General features: G+C 52.6%; 3 protein-coding genes and 1 pseudogene across 4 annotated transcripts in view; 2 read left to right on the forward strand and 2 right to left on the reverse strand.

The window, feature by feature from the left end:
- The window catches only part of LOC114779586 (probable 2-oxoglutarate dehydrogenase E1 component DHKTD1, mitochondrial), a 134,204-nt gene that overhangs the window by 112,955 nt on the left and 4,865 nt on the right, over positions 1-16,384 (forward strand). The gene's annotated exons all lie outside the window — the stretch shown is intronic.
- On the forward strand, positions 965-2,682 carry LOC114779584 (unique cartilage matrix-associated protein-like). Of its 2 annotated transcripts, XM_028967510.1 has the most exons (5): positions 965-1,600; positions 1,673-1,744; positions 1,822-1,917; positions 2,158-2,256; positions 2,329-2,682. In XM_028967510.1, the coding sequence occupies exons 1-5, from the start codon at positions 1,339-1,341 to the stop codon at positions 2,406-2,408; spliced, it is 609 nt and encodes a 202-aa protein (XP_028823343.1). In that variant the 5' UTR covers positions 965-1,338; the 3' UTR covers positions 2,409-2,682. The 2 variants fall into 2 exon arrangements, with proteins under 2 accessions (XP_028823343.1, XP_028823342.1); XM_028967509.1 differs by having other exon boundaries at positions 965-1,744.
- Positions 2,772-11,698, reverse strand: LOC114779494 (calcium/calmodulin-dependent protein kinase type 1D-like; annotated as a pseudogene).
- LOC114779582 (probable 2-oxoglutarate dehydrogenase E1 component DHKTD1, mitochondrial) lies at positions 13,510-15,557 on the reverse strand. Its single transcript, XM_028967503.1, has 6 exons — positions 15,455-15,557; positions 15,212-15,376; positions 14,675-14,757; positions 14,426-14,595; positions 14,276-14,361; positions 13,510-14,193 (listed from the first exon to the last, which is right to left on the reverse strand). Exons 1-6 carry the CDS (start codon positions 15,530-15,532, stop codon positions 14,092-14,094), a joined length of 684 nt encoding a protein of 227 aa, XP_028823336.1. The 5' UTR covers positions 15,533-15,557; the 3' UTR covers positions 13,510-14,091.

Consider the following 16,384-nt stretch of genomic DNA (forward strand, 5'->3'; position numbering starts at 1 on the left):
CTGCTCACTCAGGGTGATGGGTTAAATGCAGAGGACAAATTTCACTGTGTGCACCGTGTGCTGTGCTGCTGTGTATCACATGTGACAATCACTTCACTTTACAAAATCCAGTAGAACTTCACATCTGTTCTCCTGCAGCCCCCCCTGCAAAATAATATAATCTGAATCCCAAAAGTCTACACATGAAAAGTGAGTGGAAGTTCTACCTCAACAAATCCACACCGACCAGTAGCACGACCTGCTTCTCCAATCATCTCTCTATCAATCATCTAAAAAGCACAAACCTCCCCAGAAAAGAACTAAAATGACCAAAATTTTTATAAATCGAAATCCAGTGATCTACAGATCAGGATTAAAAATGGAATTTGCTGGAACGCGCGACACCAGGAAGAGCAAAAACACAAAAACAACAACAACAACAACAACAAAATACAACAACAACAAAATACAAACACAACAACAAGAACGCAGCAGCAGCAGCAGCCGCGTTTTGTGCTTTTTAAAAGAAGCCCCGGCGTCTCTGCTGCTTTACTCCGCGTTATTAAAGTGGAATAAGGAGCGAAAAGTCGTTTCTGACCAGAAGCGGGCGGCGCTGCTCCGACCTCCGTCCCCCGCCCGGGAGCTTCTCCTCAGGCCGGACGCCGTCGTTCCCTGGCGGGCTATCGGGGCGCCTGGTTCCGTCCTCTACGGCCGGACCGAGGCGCCGAACATCCTGACGCGGAGACCAGAGGCCGGAATGTGTCGCGGCGGCCGGGGAGGCCGGAGCTGCTCGGCTCGGTGTCCGTCCGCGGCGACGCTGAGCACCGTGGCGGTCTCAGGAGCCGAGGACTCGACTCGACTCGACTCTCGTGTTCGGACCGGTTCTCTTCATGCTTCTGCTCGGCCGGGCGGAGCTCTGCGCAAACAGCGCCGCCTTGCGTCCGGCAGCCGGTACTGCTGGCGGGAAAGTAGGAGTCGCCCCCTGGTGTCTGTTAGCGGAGTTACAGCTGGCTCGGTTTATCTCGGTTTATTTCGGTTTAATTTCAGAGTCGAGCGCTATACAGCTCTTTTTTACAATATCTTTTATTAAATGGCTTGATTTTGATGATGACGATCTCTTCACTTCACTGTTTAATTGACACAACATGCGCTTCCTGTCTACCATACCTGGTGCTCTCTGCTAGTAAAATGTTGTTCATTTGTTTTATTAAATGTTAACAGGATGTATTAATTAATAATGACAGTTATTAATACAGGTTCTATACTGAACTTGTTTCAGGAGACGGAATAAAATGCAGGGCGTCCAGTAGAGGTCAGCCTGACGTTTTCACACGACCACTGTTGCATATCACACCATTTATGGATTCAGAAATCTCATCTCTCGCTCGAGTTCATGCCAACGCTCTGCTGCTTTCACTGACTGTAAAACCTCGGACGGGTGTCTTCAGTAAGAAGGTCCATGGACGGTTTGGGCGTGTGAGTGAGAAAAGGGTCCGCCCCCTTCCCGCCGTGCTCGCCGCTCCTTCACGTCCCTGCCTTCACGCTCCAGACTCCTGGTGGACGATGTCCTGGCCTCAGCCGCTCGTCCTGGCCCTGCTGGCCGTCCTCGTCGCCGTGACCTGTGAGTATGTCGTGTCGGGGACAGACCAGGATGAGGCTGTGGATGAAGATGTTGATGCGAGACTTTTTTCAGCGCTGCACCAGGCTGACAGTGCAGCCGCGTCTGATGATGATACAGTGAACATCAAGATGGCGTTGGAAGAAGGTGATGAAGAGCGTCTCCGCGTCCTTTCTGGTCCTGAATCCCCACCCTGTCATGAACCTGCACGGTTTATCTTCTAGGTGGACTGAGGAAGATTGTGATGCATGAGGCCGACGCTTCCAACTTCTTCAGACGGAGGGGCAGGAGGTCCACTAAGTCGCAGGATGAGCTGAATGGTGAGGTGATGAGTTTTATGGCACACTGGAGGTATCTAGATGTGAGGAACTGTGGGGGGAGCAGAGGCAGATGTGGAGTATAAACTGGAGCTCTCGTAGTCTTGCAATCTGGAACTTTCCCATCCGTTCAGGCCACTCACACACACACACACACACACACCGCGTCAGAATGGAGATGCTGCTGGGAGAAGGTTCTCGCAGAACCGGGAGCATAAAACCCATCCGCCCTCTGCTGAACAGCGGAACAGAGGCTGAGGCTCGCTGCAGACCAGCGCAAAAGGCAGTACCACGAGGAGCAGAGGAAGGACTTTGAGAACTTCGCGGAAGAGGAGCATGACGGTGAGGAGCCCAGCAGCAGCAGAACGGTTCTCGGCAGCTTCAGCTCCTCACGCTTCTCTGTTTAAACCCCAGAGCAGGACGAGAGGAGCAGGGAGAGCGGCGAGCAGTGGACGGAGTTCCACCACGACGGCCTGGGCCCGGCCTACGACTGACGCATCCTCCGTCAAGTCGACCTTCACGCTCTTCACACCTGAGCTTTATGGTGTGTGGAGCGTCCACGTCTTTAAACGTATTACGTACGTTTAATATCAGCGCTGGATCATAAAAGATGCTTTGCTGCGTTGTTTTAGTTTGATCTTCTGTAAAAACGGGAGGAATTCCTGAGAAAGTTCCCTCTCGGTGTGAAATCCAGCACCCGGCCGCGAAATTCTGAGCGCTGCTACGAAATCAGTGTTGCAAACAGGACAGCAGGAACGTTCACACACGCCGTACAGCAGGGAAGGACAGGGACGTCACCTTCTGTCCTCCCGCGTCACCTGAAATGTGGTGCTATAAATTCATTTCTATCTCTTTAAGAATTTCTTTTTTCTTTTAATAAAGGTGTTAAACTGCATTATATACACGTACAGCACAAATGAAGAAGTGATTTAATAAAGCTGATGCTTACTGATGCTTAATTGAACGGAGTTCATGTGTAGGAGCAGACTGCGTGGTGGATCATGTTGACATGAGACTCGGCGGTCAACGGTGAATTTAATACTTTTATAAAACACACAAAAGCATCGGCTAAAGTGCAATAAAAGCGGCAAATACGTAAAAAGCCAGGCCGAGTGCAGGGCCATGTATCTACACCTGCTTTGACGGACGTCCCCGAGCCACGTGACGTCCAGCGCGTTGACACCAGCCGACCTGGCGGCCCGGTGTCTCATGTGAGAAGGTCTCCGAGTGTCTCTGCTCGCTTCCCGCGCCGCGTGGGGCCCAGCAGGTCTGGGCCGAGACGGACCCCGCAGCACGAGACTCGGAGCGCGGTGGACTCCCAGCCGTCCTCCCTGGACGCCCGCCGTCATTTCTTGCCCGTGTGAATGGTGGTGACGGTGGAGACCCTTGGGTGCCGTGTCCCGGTGGGCGCCCCTGCACACACACAATATCATCACATTTCAACGCAGCATGGAGCTCTGACTCCGCCTCCTGTCTACGAAACCTACACAGTGAAACGTGTCCTCTGTATTTAACCATCACCCTTGGTGAGCAGTGGGCACCATGACAGGCGCCCGGGGAGCAGTGTGTGGGGACCTCAGTGGCACCTCGGCGGATTGTGATTCGAACCGGCAGCCTTCTGACTACAGGGCCGCTTCCTTAACCGCTAGGCCACCGCTGCCTCTAATGAACATACAAGCGAGTTTTCAGAGAGAGAAGAAAAGTGGATAATATGATCATTTCTCACTTCTAATCACCAGAATAATTCGTGTGAAGCACCGGCTTCGTGGGGTTTACGTTCGTGTATTACATATTACTGATTTAAATTCTTTTATTTTTAAGTTACATTTTAAAAGCTGTTAAATGCTAAATGTTAAATATCATAGACTGGATGTGAATCGTTAGACTGGAAGAGGAATTGTTGGCAAAGCGCAAAAACAGAATATTTTGGCCAACGTACATAGTTGTGATTATGTATGTTCAATTCAATACACTGATCAGCCATAACATTATAACAGATTAACATTTTTATCGGATTACTGGGCTGCGGCGCCACCTGCCAGTGAGTTGGAAAAAGGACGTCAAGTGTAGAGGTTGGACCAAATTGTGGTGGCGAGGCAGAAATGTAGAAAAATCCCAGAAGCCAAGTCGGTGGAGAACCCCTACAAAACATGCTGACCAGGTCCACCGCTTCATGGAGACAGTTGTCCCTCTTTCAGCAGGATGCCACATGACTACGGCGCCCACTGCTCATTTTGTGGTGTCACCGCGTGCTGTGCTGCAGTATTTCATCCAGCACCTCTCCACCTTCAGAGGTAGACGGGTAATGAATAAAAGCGCGTGTTGGACATGGTGGCGTGAGGTGGCGGGGAAGCTCACGCTCTTTGTCCGCGGCCTGACTCTTGGCGGGGGCGGACTTGGGGCTCGGACGCTGGCTGTCGTCCGCGCAGCTTCCCACGGCGCCGCTCAGATGAAGGCGTCGCATGTGGCGGACCACCGCAGTGGCGTTGAAAGCTTGCTGTGGCACAGAGCAAATAAAAAAAAAAGTGAAGTGATTGTCACACGTGATACACAGCAGCACAGCACACGGTGCACACAGTGAAATGTGTCCTCTACATTTAACCCATCACCCTGAGTGAGCAGTGGGGACCATGACAGGCGCCCGGGGAGCAGTGTGTGGGGACGGTGCTTTGCTCAGTGGCACCTCAGTGGCATCTTGGCGGATCGGGATTCGAACCGGCAACCTTCTGATTACGGGGCCGCTTCCTTAACCGCTAGGCCACCGCTGCCCAAATACGGCTGACGGCCATGTCACATCAGCACACGAATGTCACCGGCACGTGCACACGCACCCCACCCTCCATTTGCTCTTGGCGAAGTTCTTCTTCATCTGCCGACTGACGGACTCGTGGATGTTCTTGCAGAGGGCCGTGTCACCGGCTATCCTGAGGAGCGAAGGGACGTTACAGCCACAGGCGCGCGGTCGCGGGAAGACGTCCGCCACGCGGCCCAACTCACCACGGGTGGCGGAGAGCCTCGTCGCAGGTCAGCCGCTTCTCGGGGTCCCTCTGCATCAGGCTGCTTATGAAGTCCTTCGCTGCAGAACACACGCACACCAGTTCACGCCCGCGTCACCTACCACACGCGGCCAACCGCAGGGCGCGGCAGAGTCACCTGAGTCGGATATATCGTCCCAATACGGCGCGTCGAACTCATAATCGGCCTTCACAATTTGCTCAAAGAGCTTGGTGTCGTTCTCGTCATAAAACGGCGGGTAGCCGCACAACCTTTAAGACAGGAAGCGCATCAAAGGTGTCGAAATGTCATACAGAAACGCAACCGAACCGCACAGAAGAGTTTACTGTTCTAACCTGAACTGTTCCAAGTTTCTCACGGTTTAAAAATATATTTTACTCTGTTATAATATACAGTACGGGCCAAAAGTCGTTCAATGTGTTTTCTTCATCTTCATCTTCCATTTATGTCGGTAGATTCTCGTAACTCCACACGTGTTCATTCATAGTTTCGTAAATGGTCATGAAGATAAAGGACATAGAACGAGACATAGAACGAGAAGGTGTGTCCAACTGTTAGAGAAGGTGAAGAGTATCACATTATAAGCTGAAATCCAGCATCTACGATGATCAGACGAATGTTGACATGCTCTGGACAAGTTCAGTCTCATGTTTGGGTTGAGACATGATTTCACAGTTTTTACCGTTTCATGTGGCAGCAATGTGCTTAATAATGCCTCTGAAATATGGTTTCCATCTGCATACGGGTACTTACAAGATATACGCGATGACCCCAATGGACCAGCAGTCCACTGCTTTGCTGTAAGGTTTCTGCGCCAGAACCTCTGGGGCTGTGGTGACAGTAGAACCGGTCATTTCCCCAGTTTCACAAATACACAACTATAAAGGAGCCGCTAGATAAAGAGGTTCCTGCAGCCCTACCCACATATCCTGGGGTCCCACACGCAGTGGACATGACATCATCCGAAGCCTCCATCTTGGACAGGCCGAAGTCGCTTATCATTATTTTGGACTCGTCCTGCGCGCTGAAGTACAGCAGGTTCTCGGGCTGATGGAAGACAGGAGACGGCCACGTTTTCAGGACGGACTGGGGGATTCTGGGGGTTCTGGACGTGTCGTTACCTTGAGGTCTCGGTGGACGATGCCCAGGGTGTGGAGGTAGTTGACGGCATTTAGAACCTGCTTGATTAAAGTGCTGGCATCTTGCTCGGTGTAGAAGCCCCTCTCCACGATGCGGTCGAACAGCTCACCGCCGGACACGCTGGGGGAGGAACAACATTTTCATTCCAACCACGTCTGTGCGGCTCCAATTAATGGTCTTACCGTGGCCTTCAGGCCCCTGGGCACAGATTCCACAGGAGCCCGAAAATCCGCGGTGACGTTTGCCGTGAAGGCCTTTACTTTACTTTACGCTTTTATCTATTAATCAGGCTTAACTAGTCGAGAATAGAACGTTCTAGATGAAATGATTCTGTTTTGTGAGTGTGTGTAAGTGTTATACTTTTTAAACAAGTGGGTTTTCAGCTGCTTCTTAAAGGTGGTGGTCGTCTCGGCTAGTCGAATGGAGCAAGACAAGTTGTCCCACCAGCCAGGGACAACGCAGGAGGACAGAGTCGGTTGGGACCGCAGACCCGTGAAGAGGGGATTCCGTTTGCAGATCGGAGAGGGCGTGCGGGAGTGTAGCTGGCTAGTAGCGCCGTGCCGAGCCTCTACACCGAGGCAGTACTCACAGTTCCATGATTAGATAGAGGTGACTGGAGCTTTCGTAGATGTCCTCCAGAGCCACGATGTTCTCATGCTTTATCCTAAAAAACGACAGAAAACCAGCGAGACGTCAACTGGTCTCAGCACAGAAGAAACGGGACCAATAATCTGCAAAACCTGCTTATTCAGTACGAATCAGAACCAGAACCAGAACGCTGTTTATTAGCCAAGTACGCGAGTGAACACATACAAGGAATTTGATTCCGGCCGATGGTGTCGCTCAAGCAACAAAGCTGGAGAACCTTCTCCTGAGCGCCACTAAATATTCTCTGGTGCGCAGGGAAGATCTGATCTGGATTGCCAGATTCAGTAGAAATGCAGACATTTGCAAAATATTTTCAATTTTTTTTTTCTGCAAATCAATAAATGGATCAACAAACTAACTTGGTAACTTAATAATGTGTGTGGGGGTCAACATGTTCATTATGGGATATATGAGGCGAGGAGACCAACAAAAAACTAGTGGGCGTCCTCCATTAAATATACAGAACAGGCCAAAAGTCTGGAGACACCTTCTCATTCAACATGTTTTCTTTATCTTCATGACCATTTACGTTGGTAGATTCTCACTGAAGGCATCAAAACTATGAATGAACACATGTGGAGTTCGTACTTAACAAAAAAAGGTGAAATAAGTGAAAACATGTTTTATATTCTAGTTTCTTTGCTCTGGTTACTGCTTTACACACTCTTGTCATTCTCTCGATGAGCTTCAAGAGGTCGTCACCTGAAATGCTTCTCCAACAGTCTTGAAGGAGTTCCCAGAGGTGTTTAGCACTTGTTGGTCCAGCTCACCCCAAACCATCTGGACTGGGTTCAGGTCCGGTGACTGTGGAGGTCAGGTCTCCACTTTTTGTTAAGTACAGAACTCCACATGTGTTCATTCATAGTTTTGATGCTTTCAGTGAGAATCTACCAACGTAAATGGTCATGAAGATAAAGAAAACACGTCGAATGAGAAGGTGTCCAGACTTTTGGCCTGGACTGTATATACTTATTAAATGCATCCAAACGTATGAACAAACAAAATGATTCATCTGTCAGCGTCAGTGATTTGTCAGCTTGTTATTCGTCAGATTCATTCGGCAGAGAATCGTTGTGCGCGGCGCCGCATAATAAAAAGCCCGTCTCTGGTCTGACCGCCTCGGTCGAGGGGACGTACTTGCGGAGGACGGCAATTTCGTTTTCAATGCTGCTCTCCTTCCCCCTCAACGCCTTCTTGGGGATGCACTTTATGGCGAACATCCTTCCCGTGGCCTTCTCCTCACCGAGAACCACCTCGGAGAACGCTCCCCTGCAACAGAGAAGCTCAGTTCATTTACATTTACGGTATTTGGCAGAGTTATTTATCCAGAGCGACTTACAACGTGCTTCCATGTCACCATGGATGAAGAGATCAGTTCTGGTTCACTAGACCCCCAACTATGAATACAACCTTTTTATTCCCTCTGTTCTAGTTTCTATACAGAAGTCAGACAAGAAGAAGGTTACAAGTTCATCTAAATATTCTGTAAAGAGGAAGGTGTTGAGCTGCCGTGTGAAGGTGCTCAGTGACTGAGCTGGAAGTTCATTCCACCACCGAGGGGCCAAGACGGAGAAGAGTGTAGATGAGCATCTTCCTTTTACCTTCAGAGATGGAGGGACCAGGCGAGCAGTACTGGAGGCTCGGAGTATACCAGGTGCAGTGTGAGGTGTAATAAGGGCTGTGAGGTAGGATGGTGCTACTCCATGTTTGGCTTTGTAGGCCAGCATCAGTATTTAGAACCTGATGCGTGCAGCTACTGGGAGCCAGTGGAGGGAACGTAGCAGAGGGGCGGTGTGGAGAACTTGGGAAGGTTGAAGATAATTTTGTAGTAGTTGTAGAGGTGGGATGGTACATAGTGGTAGACCAGCTAGAAGGGAGTTGCAGTAGTCCAGTCGTGAGATTACTAAGGACTGAACCAGGATCTGGGTGGCCTGGGTTGATAAGGACGGATTCGTCTGATATTGTAGAGAAGGAATCTACATGAGCGGGAAAGGTTGCTGATGTGAGTTGAGAAGGAGAGGTGGTCTATTGTTACCCCAAGGTTGCGGGCTGTTGTAGAAGGAGAGAGCTGCGAGTTGTCCAGGTAAATAGCAAGAAGAATCTGCTGGAATGAATATTAGTTCAGTTTTGGTGGGATTGAGTTGGAGGTGATGGGCTGCCATCCAGGACGAGATGTCTGTTAGACATGCAGAGATTTTGGAAGCAGCATGTAGATCAGAGGGAGGAAAGGAGAAGATGAGTTGAGTGTCGTCGGCATAGCATGTTCACGTTCTGCACGTGTCATCCACGCTCGGTCGGGCCCGATATAGACCGCGGGAGTTTATAAAGGGCCAGAGGCCGCCGCTAAACCCTGACTGGCCGCCGAAATCCCCGATAATCCCCCTCCACACGTCCACAGAGGACAAACACACACTTACGTTCACGTCTTCACCAACCGGCACTGGAGAGGGCTGCGGTTTTTAATATTTACATTTACCAGACGTCCTTATCCAGAGCGACTTACAGTCAGTAGATACAGGGACAGTCCCCCCCTGGAGACACTCAGGGTTAAGTGTCTTGCTCAGGGACACGATGGTAGTAAGTGGGGTTCGAACCCGGGTCTTCTGGTTACCCGCTAGGATGCTATCACGCCCTAATATTACTGACGTGGTGAGCTGAGAACCAGGCGTCGTTCTGCAGGTACAGCTGGCAGAAGAAGGAGAAGAAGAAGAAAAAGAAGAAGAAGACGACATGCATGTCAGAGATGATGAAACGCTCAACTCCAGTCAACCGAAGGCACAACAAATTAAAGAAAGAATTGTTTTTTTTATTATTTTAAACGAGACGCTCTCTGATTGGTTGGTGAGGCTGCGAGAACTGAAAGAATGAAAACCACAGGAAGAGCTGCAGCGGCGTACGGTTCCGCCTCAGGCGCTCGGCCACCCGCGCAGGAGGAAGCGTAAGATCTTAATAAACTTATCCTGAGCTGGGATTAGCAGGCCCTCGTCCCTCCCAGAGAAGACCTGGCTTCTGTAAGACCTCGGCAGGGAGACGGCGAAGGCCGCGCCCGCTTCATTAGGAATTACGGTAACGAAACAGCAGCGTGGAGGTGCTGAGCAAGAGCTGGTTACGTAACCTGCCGGTGCGGAGAGGATAATAAAACGACCACGAATAAACCACGTCTCTCCACGTCCTGAACGTCCTGAACATCTGAGCCACGTTCCTGTGTGTCACGGCTTCCGGTGACGTTTATCCATGACGGCCGTGATGGACCAGGCATCTCATTCACACGCATGCAGATGAATCACCGCGTCCATTTAAACCGGCGCCACTTCAAGGACCAGGGACACGATTCAGCGTGAGCCATGAGTGACAGCGCTGTTCACCCTGGACCACGTCCTCCCCGGACCACGTCCTCCCAACTTCACACTGACCTGCTGACGACGACGCGCGACCCAAAACTAGCGGGCGAGGAGGCGGACCCGCAATAGGAAGGGTTCGAATCCCAAAACTGAGGTCCCCTTCATCTCGGTCCCGTCCCCACACACTGCTCCCCGGGTGCCTGTCTTGGTCCCACTGAGGTCCCCTTGATCTCGGTCCCGTCCCCACACACTGCTCCCCAGATACCCGTCATGGTCCCACTGAGGTCCGCTTCATCTCGGTCCCGTCCCCACACACTGCTCCCCGGGTGCCTGTCTTGGTCCCACTGAGGTCCCCTTGATCTCGGTCCCGTCCCTACACACTGCTCCCTGGGTGCCTGTCATGGTCCCACTGAGGTCCCCTTGATCTCGGTCCCGTCCCTACACACTGCCCCCCAGATACCTGTCATGGTCCCACTGAGGTCCCCTTGATAAAGGTCCTGTCCCCACACACTGCTCCCCAGATACCTGTCATGGTCCCACTGAGGTCCCCTTGATCTCGGTCCCGTCCCCACACACTGCTCCCCGGACACCTGTCATGGTCCCACTGAGGTCCCCTTGATAAAGGTACCGTCCCCACACACTGCTCCCCGGGTGCCTGTCATGGTCCCACTGAGGTCCCCTTGATCTCGGTCCCGTCCCCACACACTGCTCCCCGGACACCTGTCATGGTCCCACTGAGGTCCCCTTGATAAAGGTACCGTCCCCACACACTGCTCCCCGGGTGCCTGTCATGGTCCCACTGAGGTCCCCTTGATCTCGGTCCCGTCCCCACACACTGCTCCCCGGGTGCCTGTCTTGGTCCCACTGAGGTCCCCTTGATGAAGGTCCCGTCCCCACACACTGCTCCCTGGGTGCCTGTCATGGTGCCCACTGCTCACCAAGGGTGATGGTTAAATACAGAGGACACGTTTCACTGTGTCACCGTGCGCTGTGCTGCTGTGTCTCTTAATGACAAAAAAAACACTATCAATCACTTTGTTCCCACTTCTTCAGCGGCACCCCTATTCTGAGGATTTAATACGGGGTGGCACATTTTAAATCTGCAGCAGCATCCCACCCTAAAACCTGAACTGATGAAGCTGAATTCTGCACGAACTTCACACTCTGATCCTGTAAAAGAGAAGCAACGTTCTCACCCGAGAAGAATGAAGGAGGATAGGACGGAAGATAAGATATGAAGAAGATATGATGCTGGCGGGGGAACGTCCACTAAACCCATTTAGCGGCGCAACGCAACGTGGTGTTCAGTCTGTGGGGACAGGCGACACCTCGAACAGTCACCAGAATCATGATGGACCGTCAGGAAGTCCCGCTGCGCACTTTCGCTTTCAGGCGCGACCCACGTTCGCGACAAGTTTCCGTCCGTCACAGATGAACGACGCGGACAGAGAAACAAGTCCACTCACGTCCCCAGAACGTCCTTGAAATGAAAGACCCTCCTGGATGTCGTCCACCTGCCTCTTCCAGGAGCCCGTTCGCAGCGTCCCTGGCCATGGTTTGTCGCCGTGTGGGGACAGGAGCGGACGGCGACCCGGACCGGAGCCGCGCGCGCGCGCCGCTGATTGGCCGTGACGCGTCATGGCGCGCGGCCTCCGGTCCGGGGTCGAGTCGAGCGGACATTAAAGAGCAGACGGACTCGAAACATGCAGCTTGCAAAAAAACATTTTATACAGATTCACCCGTCAAATCAAACATCGCACACACGGCATTCGTAAGAATATATAGATATTATATTTATATTTCTTTTAGTGACACACGATGTGAAATTACTCCAGGTTGCGTGAAAAGAAATAAAACTTCACTCACAATCAGAATTACAGAACTACTTTGGGAGCCAAAACCGACCCAAAACCGCAATAAACGGGCAGCAGTCTGGGACCGGGGCTTAATGGGACCTGGATGCAGGTTTAATGGGCCCAGAATTCACAGCAAGAGCAAAGTCGCCCAGTGATCAGCAGATAGAGACGATAAAACCTTTTATGGTGAAAGTCAAGGATCAAAAAAAAAAAAAAAAAAACCTCGGTCCTTTTATGGAAAAACTGTCAGGCCGAATGAGTAATGCTTATGTGATTTGTTATTCAATTAATGAATTATGCTGAGGGCGGGGCTGAGGGTGGAGGTTCGGGTTTGGGTGTTGTATTCTGGTCAGAAACGTGGGTTGTAGTTAGGGGGCGGGGCTGATGGTGGAGGTTCTGGTCAGGAACGTGGGTTATAGTTAGGGGGCGGGGTTTGGGTGGTGGTTCTGGTCAGGAACGTGGGTTATAGTTAGGGGGTGGGGTTTGGGTGGTGGTTCTGGTCAGGAACATGGGTTATAGTTAGGGGCGGGGCTGAGGGTGGAGGTTCTAGTCAGGAACATGGGTTGTAGTTAGGGGGTGGGGTTTGGGTGGTGGTTCTGGCCAGGAACGTGGGTTGTAGTTAGGGGGCGGGGCTGAGGGTGGAGGTTCTAGTCAGGAACGTGGGTTGTAGTTAGGGGGCGGGGTTTGGGTGGTGGTTCTAGTCAGGAACGTGGGTTATAGTTAGGGGGCGGGGTTTGGGTGGAGGTTCTGGTCAGGAACGTGGGTTATAGTTAGGGGGTGGGGTTTGGGTGGTGGTTCTGGCCAGGAACGTGGGTTGTAGTTAGGGGCGGGGTTGAGGGTGGAGGTTCTAGTCAGGAACATGGGTTGTAGTTAGAAGGTGGGGTTTGGGTGGTGGTTCTGGCCAGGAACGTGGGTTGTAGTTAGGGGGGCGGGGCTGAGGGTGGAGGTTCTAGTCAGGAACGTGGGTTGTAGTTAGAAGGTGGGGTTTGGGTGGTGGTTCTGGCCAGGAACGTGGGTTGTAGGTTAGGGGGCGGGGTTTGGGTGGTGGTTCTGGTCCAGGAACGTGGGTTGTAGTTAGGGGGCGGGGTTTGGGTGGTGGTTCTGGCCAGGAACGTGGGTTGTAGTTAGGGGGCGGGGTTTGGGTGGTGGTTCTGGCCAGGAACATGGGTTGTAGTTAGGGGCGGGGTTTGGGTGGTGGTTCTGGCCAGGAAAGTGGGTTGTAGTAGGGGGTGGGGTTTGGGTGGTGGTTCTGGCCAGGAACATGGGTTGTAGTTAGGGGGCGGGGTTTGGGTGGTGGTTCTGGCCAGGAACGTGGGTTGTAGTTAGGGGGCGGGGTTTGGGTGGTGGTTCTGGCCAGGAACGTGGGTTGTAGTTAGGGGGTGGGGTTTGGGTGGTGGTTCTGGCCAGGAACATGGGTTGTAGTTAGGGGGCGGGGTTTGGGTGGTGGTTCTGGCCAGGAACGTGGGTTGTAGTTAGGGGCGGGGTTTGGGTGGTGGTTCTGGCCAGGAACGTGGGTTGTAGTTAGGGGGCGGGGTTTGGTGGTGGTTCTGGCCATGAACAGGGGTTGTAGTTAGGGGCGGGGCGTGAGGGTGGAGGTTCTGGCCAGGAACGTGGGTTGTAGTTAGGGGGTGGGGTTTGGGTGGTGGTTCTGGCCAGGAACGTGGGTTGTAGTTAGGGGGCGGGGCTGAGGGTGGAGGTTCTAGTCAGGAACGTGGGTTGTAGTTAGGGGGCGGGGTTTGGGTGGTGGTTCTGGTCAGGAATGTGGGTTGTAGTTAGGGGGCGGGGTTATTGAGTGTAGTAGGAGGTGTTCGTGTACTTGTACCCTGTGTGTTTGGGTGGTGGGTCTGGGGATTATGGCTGTCTGTTATTTGCTGTTATGATTTATTGATATCTCTTTGAATAATTTTTCTTTTGGAAATTTCAGTAAAATTAAGTTTTGGAAGTAAAATCCCATCCTACTCTACAGCTGCGTCCTCGTCCCCCGACTGTATTTTAAGTAAAATCTTGCATAGAACCCACAGTTTGTCAGCAGAATGTCACATTTTTACGTGAAGGCCACGATTCCCAGAAAAGTCCTCCATGAAGAACGTTGCTTTGAGAAGTACAACAGAGATGAAGACGGAGATCTAGAGTTGAAGTTCTACCAAGATCCCCCCCCCCCCCGGGTATGGTGGTCCTCAGCTGAAAGACTCCTGCAGGATGACCTCCTGCTGATGGCTGTGCAGGGTACCGATGCCCACCGCTGGCGCGGGCAGCGCTGGCCGACTGACCAGTCGCAGCTGTGGGGACGAAGGACAGAGATCTTCACAGCAGAGCCGACCACGTCCTCAACTCATCTATGTAATTATCTTCTGGTCTCACCTTGCAGGCCAGCTGCTTCTGGAATCGCGGTGCCACATACGACCAGGCTCCCATGTTCTGCGGCTCCTCTTGACTCCAGACGAATTCTGAAAGACGCATGTTCTTTATGTCCCGCTGGACAGAGAAGACGTGCTGAGGCGTGGCGAGTACCTGTGGCGGCGGGGAACCTGGACAGCTCCTGCCGCAGCGCCTCCAGCGGGAACGGGCACAGCTCCTCCAGGCGCACCAGCGCCGCCTTCTGGGCTCCGGCCGCCGCCGAGTCCCGCTGCTTCAGCAGGGCGTAGTAATGTTTCCCGGAGCACAGCACCACCCGCTGGACGCTGCGGGAACAGCCGCCGGTCAAGTCCCACAAGCAACTAACGTGTAATAAACGCTGCATTTTAAAAAATGACCTTTCACCTTTGTGGAGTGACCGAGGCGTCGCCAAGCACGGGTTTGAAAGTCGTCCCTGGCCCCATGTCTGACAGGCTGGACACGGCTCCCTAGGTCGGAAAAAAAATGATAAGTCCCATAATCTGGCCGAACCTAAATAAATCCAAATGATTATTACTGTCGCATTGCAACGACGCAACATCAAGGACCGGTTCCTTCTCGAGAGCGCGTGTGTGCGAGTTCTCAGAAGTCCTGCTAAGAAGAGTTCTCCAGGTGCTAGGAACGTGTTCTGGGGCCTTCACCTCAGGGGGACCGTGTAACAGGCCCCGCCCTTGTATGGCTGCACGGGATTGTGGGTATTTTATCTGGAGGTCGCACTCATCATGGACACGGAAGCCATGGTGATTTTGGCCTTTTCTGTGGTGGGACGATTGTACAACTGACATCTAGATGATTCCACCTCAGGACAGGAGCGGCCACAGGGGGGCGCCACGCGCTCCCGGTAAGAAGCCGGTCCCGCTGCCTGTAAGGACGCGCGTGTTAAGACGGGAACGGGGGACTCGCCGGGAAGCGCAGCAGCGTCTTGGGCGCGGCGACGATGAGCGGCTTGCGGAAGTTGCGGACCATCTGGCGCCGGAGCAGGTGGAAGTACTGCGCCGGGGTGGTGGGGTTCACCACGAACATGTTGACCGTGTCGCCGTCGACGCCCTCCTCTTTGCTGTCGCACGTCTGCGGGGAGGAGAGGAAGGGGGCGGGGTTACGCGGCGCCCTCGGCGGAGACGGAGGGGCGTGCGGGTGGAGACGTGCCTGTAAGAAGCGCTCGATGCGGCAGGACGAGTGCTCGGGCCCGGCGCCGTCGTAGCCGTGCGGCAGCAGAATCACCATGCCGCTCTGCAGCAGCCACTTGGCTTCGCCTGAACAAACCAGGGAGGACGGTGTTGGAACACGGAATAAATCCGCCTGTACGTAGTGGCGGTGAAGTGACGGTCACTGTCACCACGGCGAATGTAATTAAAAAATGTGCTTCCATTTACATTTACGGCATTTACCAGACGTCCTGATCCAGAGGGACTTACAACGTGCTTCCATGTCACCATGGATGAAGAGATCAGTTCTGGTTCACTAGGACTCCAACTATGAATACAACCTTTTTATTCCCTCTGTTCTAGTTTCTATACAGAAGTCAGACAAGAAGAAGGTTACAAGTTCATCTAAATCTTCTCTAAAGAGGAAGGTCTTGAGCTGCCGTGTGAAGGTGCTCAGTGACTGAGCTGGAAGTTCATTCCACCACCGAGGGGCCAAGACGGAGAAGAGTCTAGATGAGCGTCTTCCTTTTACCTTCAGAGATGGAGGGACCAGGCGAGCAGTACTGGAGGCTCGGAGTATACGAGGTGCAGTGCGAGGTGTAATAAGGGCTGTGAGGTAGGATGGTGCTACTCCATGTTTGGCTTTGTAGGACAGCATCAGTATTTAGAACCTGATGGTGCAGCTACTGGGAGCCAGTGGAGGGATCGTAGCAGAGGGGCGGTGTGGCAGAACTTGGGAACCAGAAGACCCAGGTTCAAATCCCACTTATTACCATTGTGTCCCTGAGCAGGACACTTAACCCTGAGTGTCTCCAGGGGGGGACTGTCCCTGTAACTACTGATTGTAAGTCGCTCTGGATAAGGGCGTCTGGTAAATGCTGTAAATGAAATGAAACTTGTTCCTCGTGGGCAGAAGGGTCAAGTTTGGGGG

Source organism: Denticeps clupeoides, unplaced genomic scaffold (genome assembly GCF_900700375.1).
Source record: "Denticeps clupeoides unplaced genomic scaffold, fDenClu1.1, whole genome shotgun sequence".
In the NCBI taxonomy this organism is placed as follows: domain Eukaryota; kingdom Metazoa; phylum Chordata; class Actinopteri; order Clupeiformes; family Denticipitidae; genus Denticeps; species Denticeps clupeoides.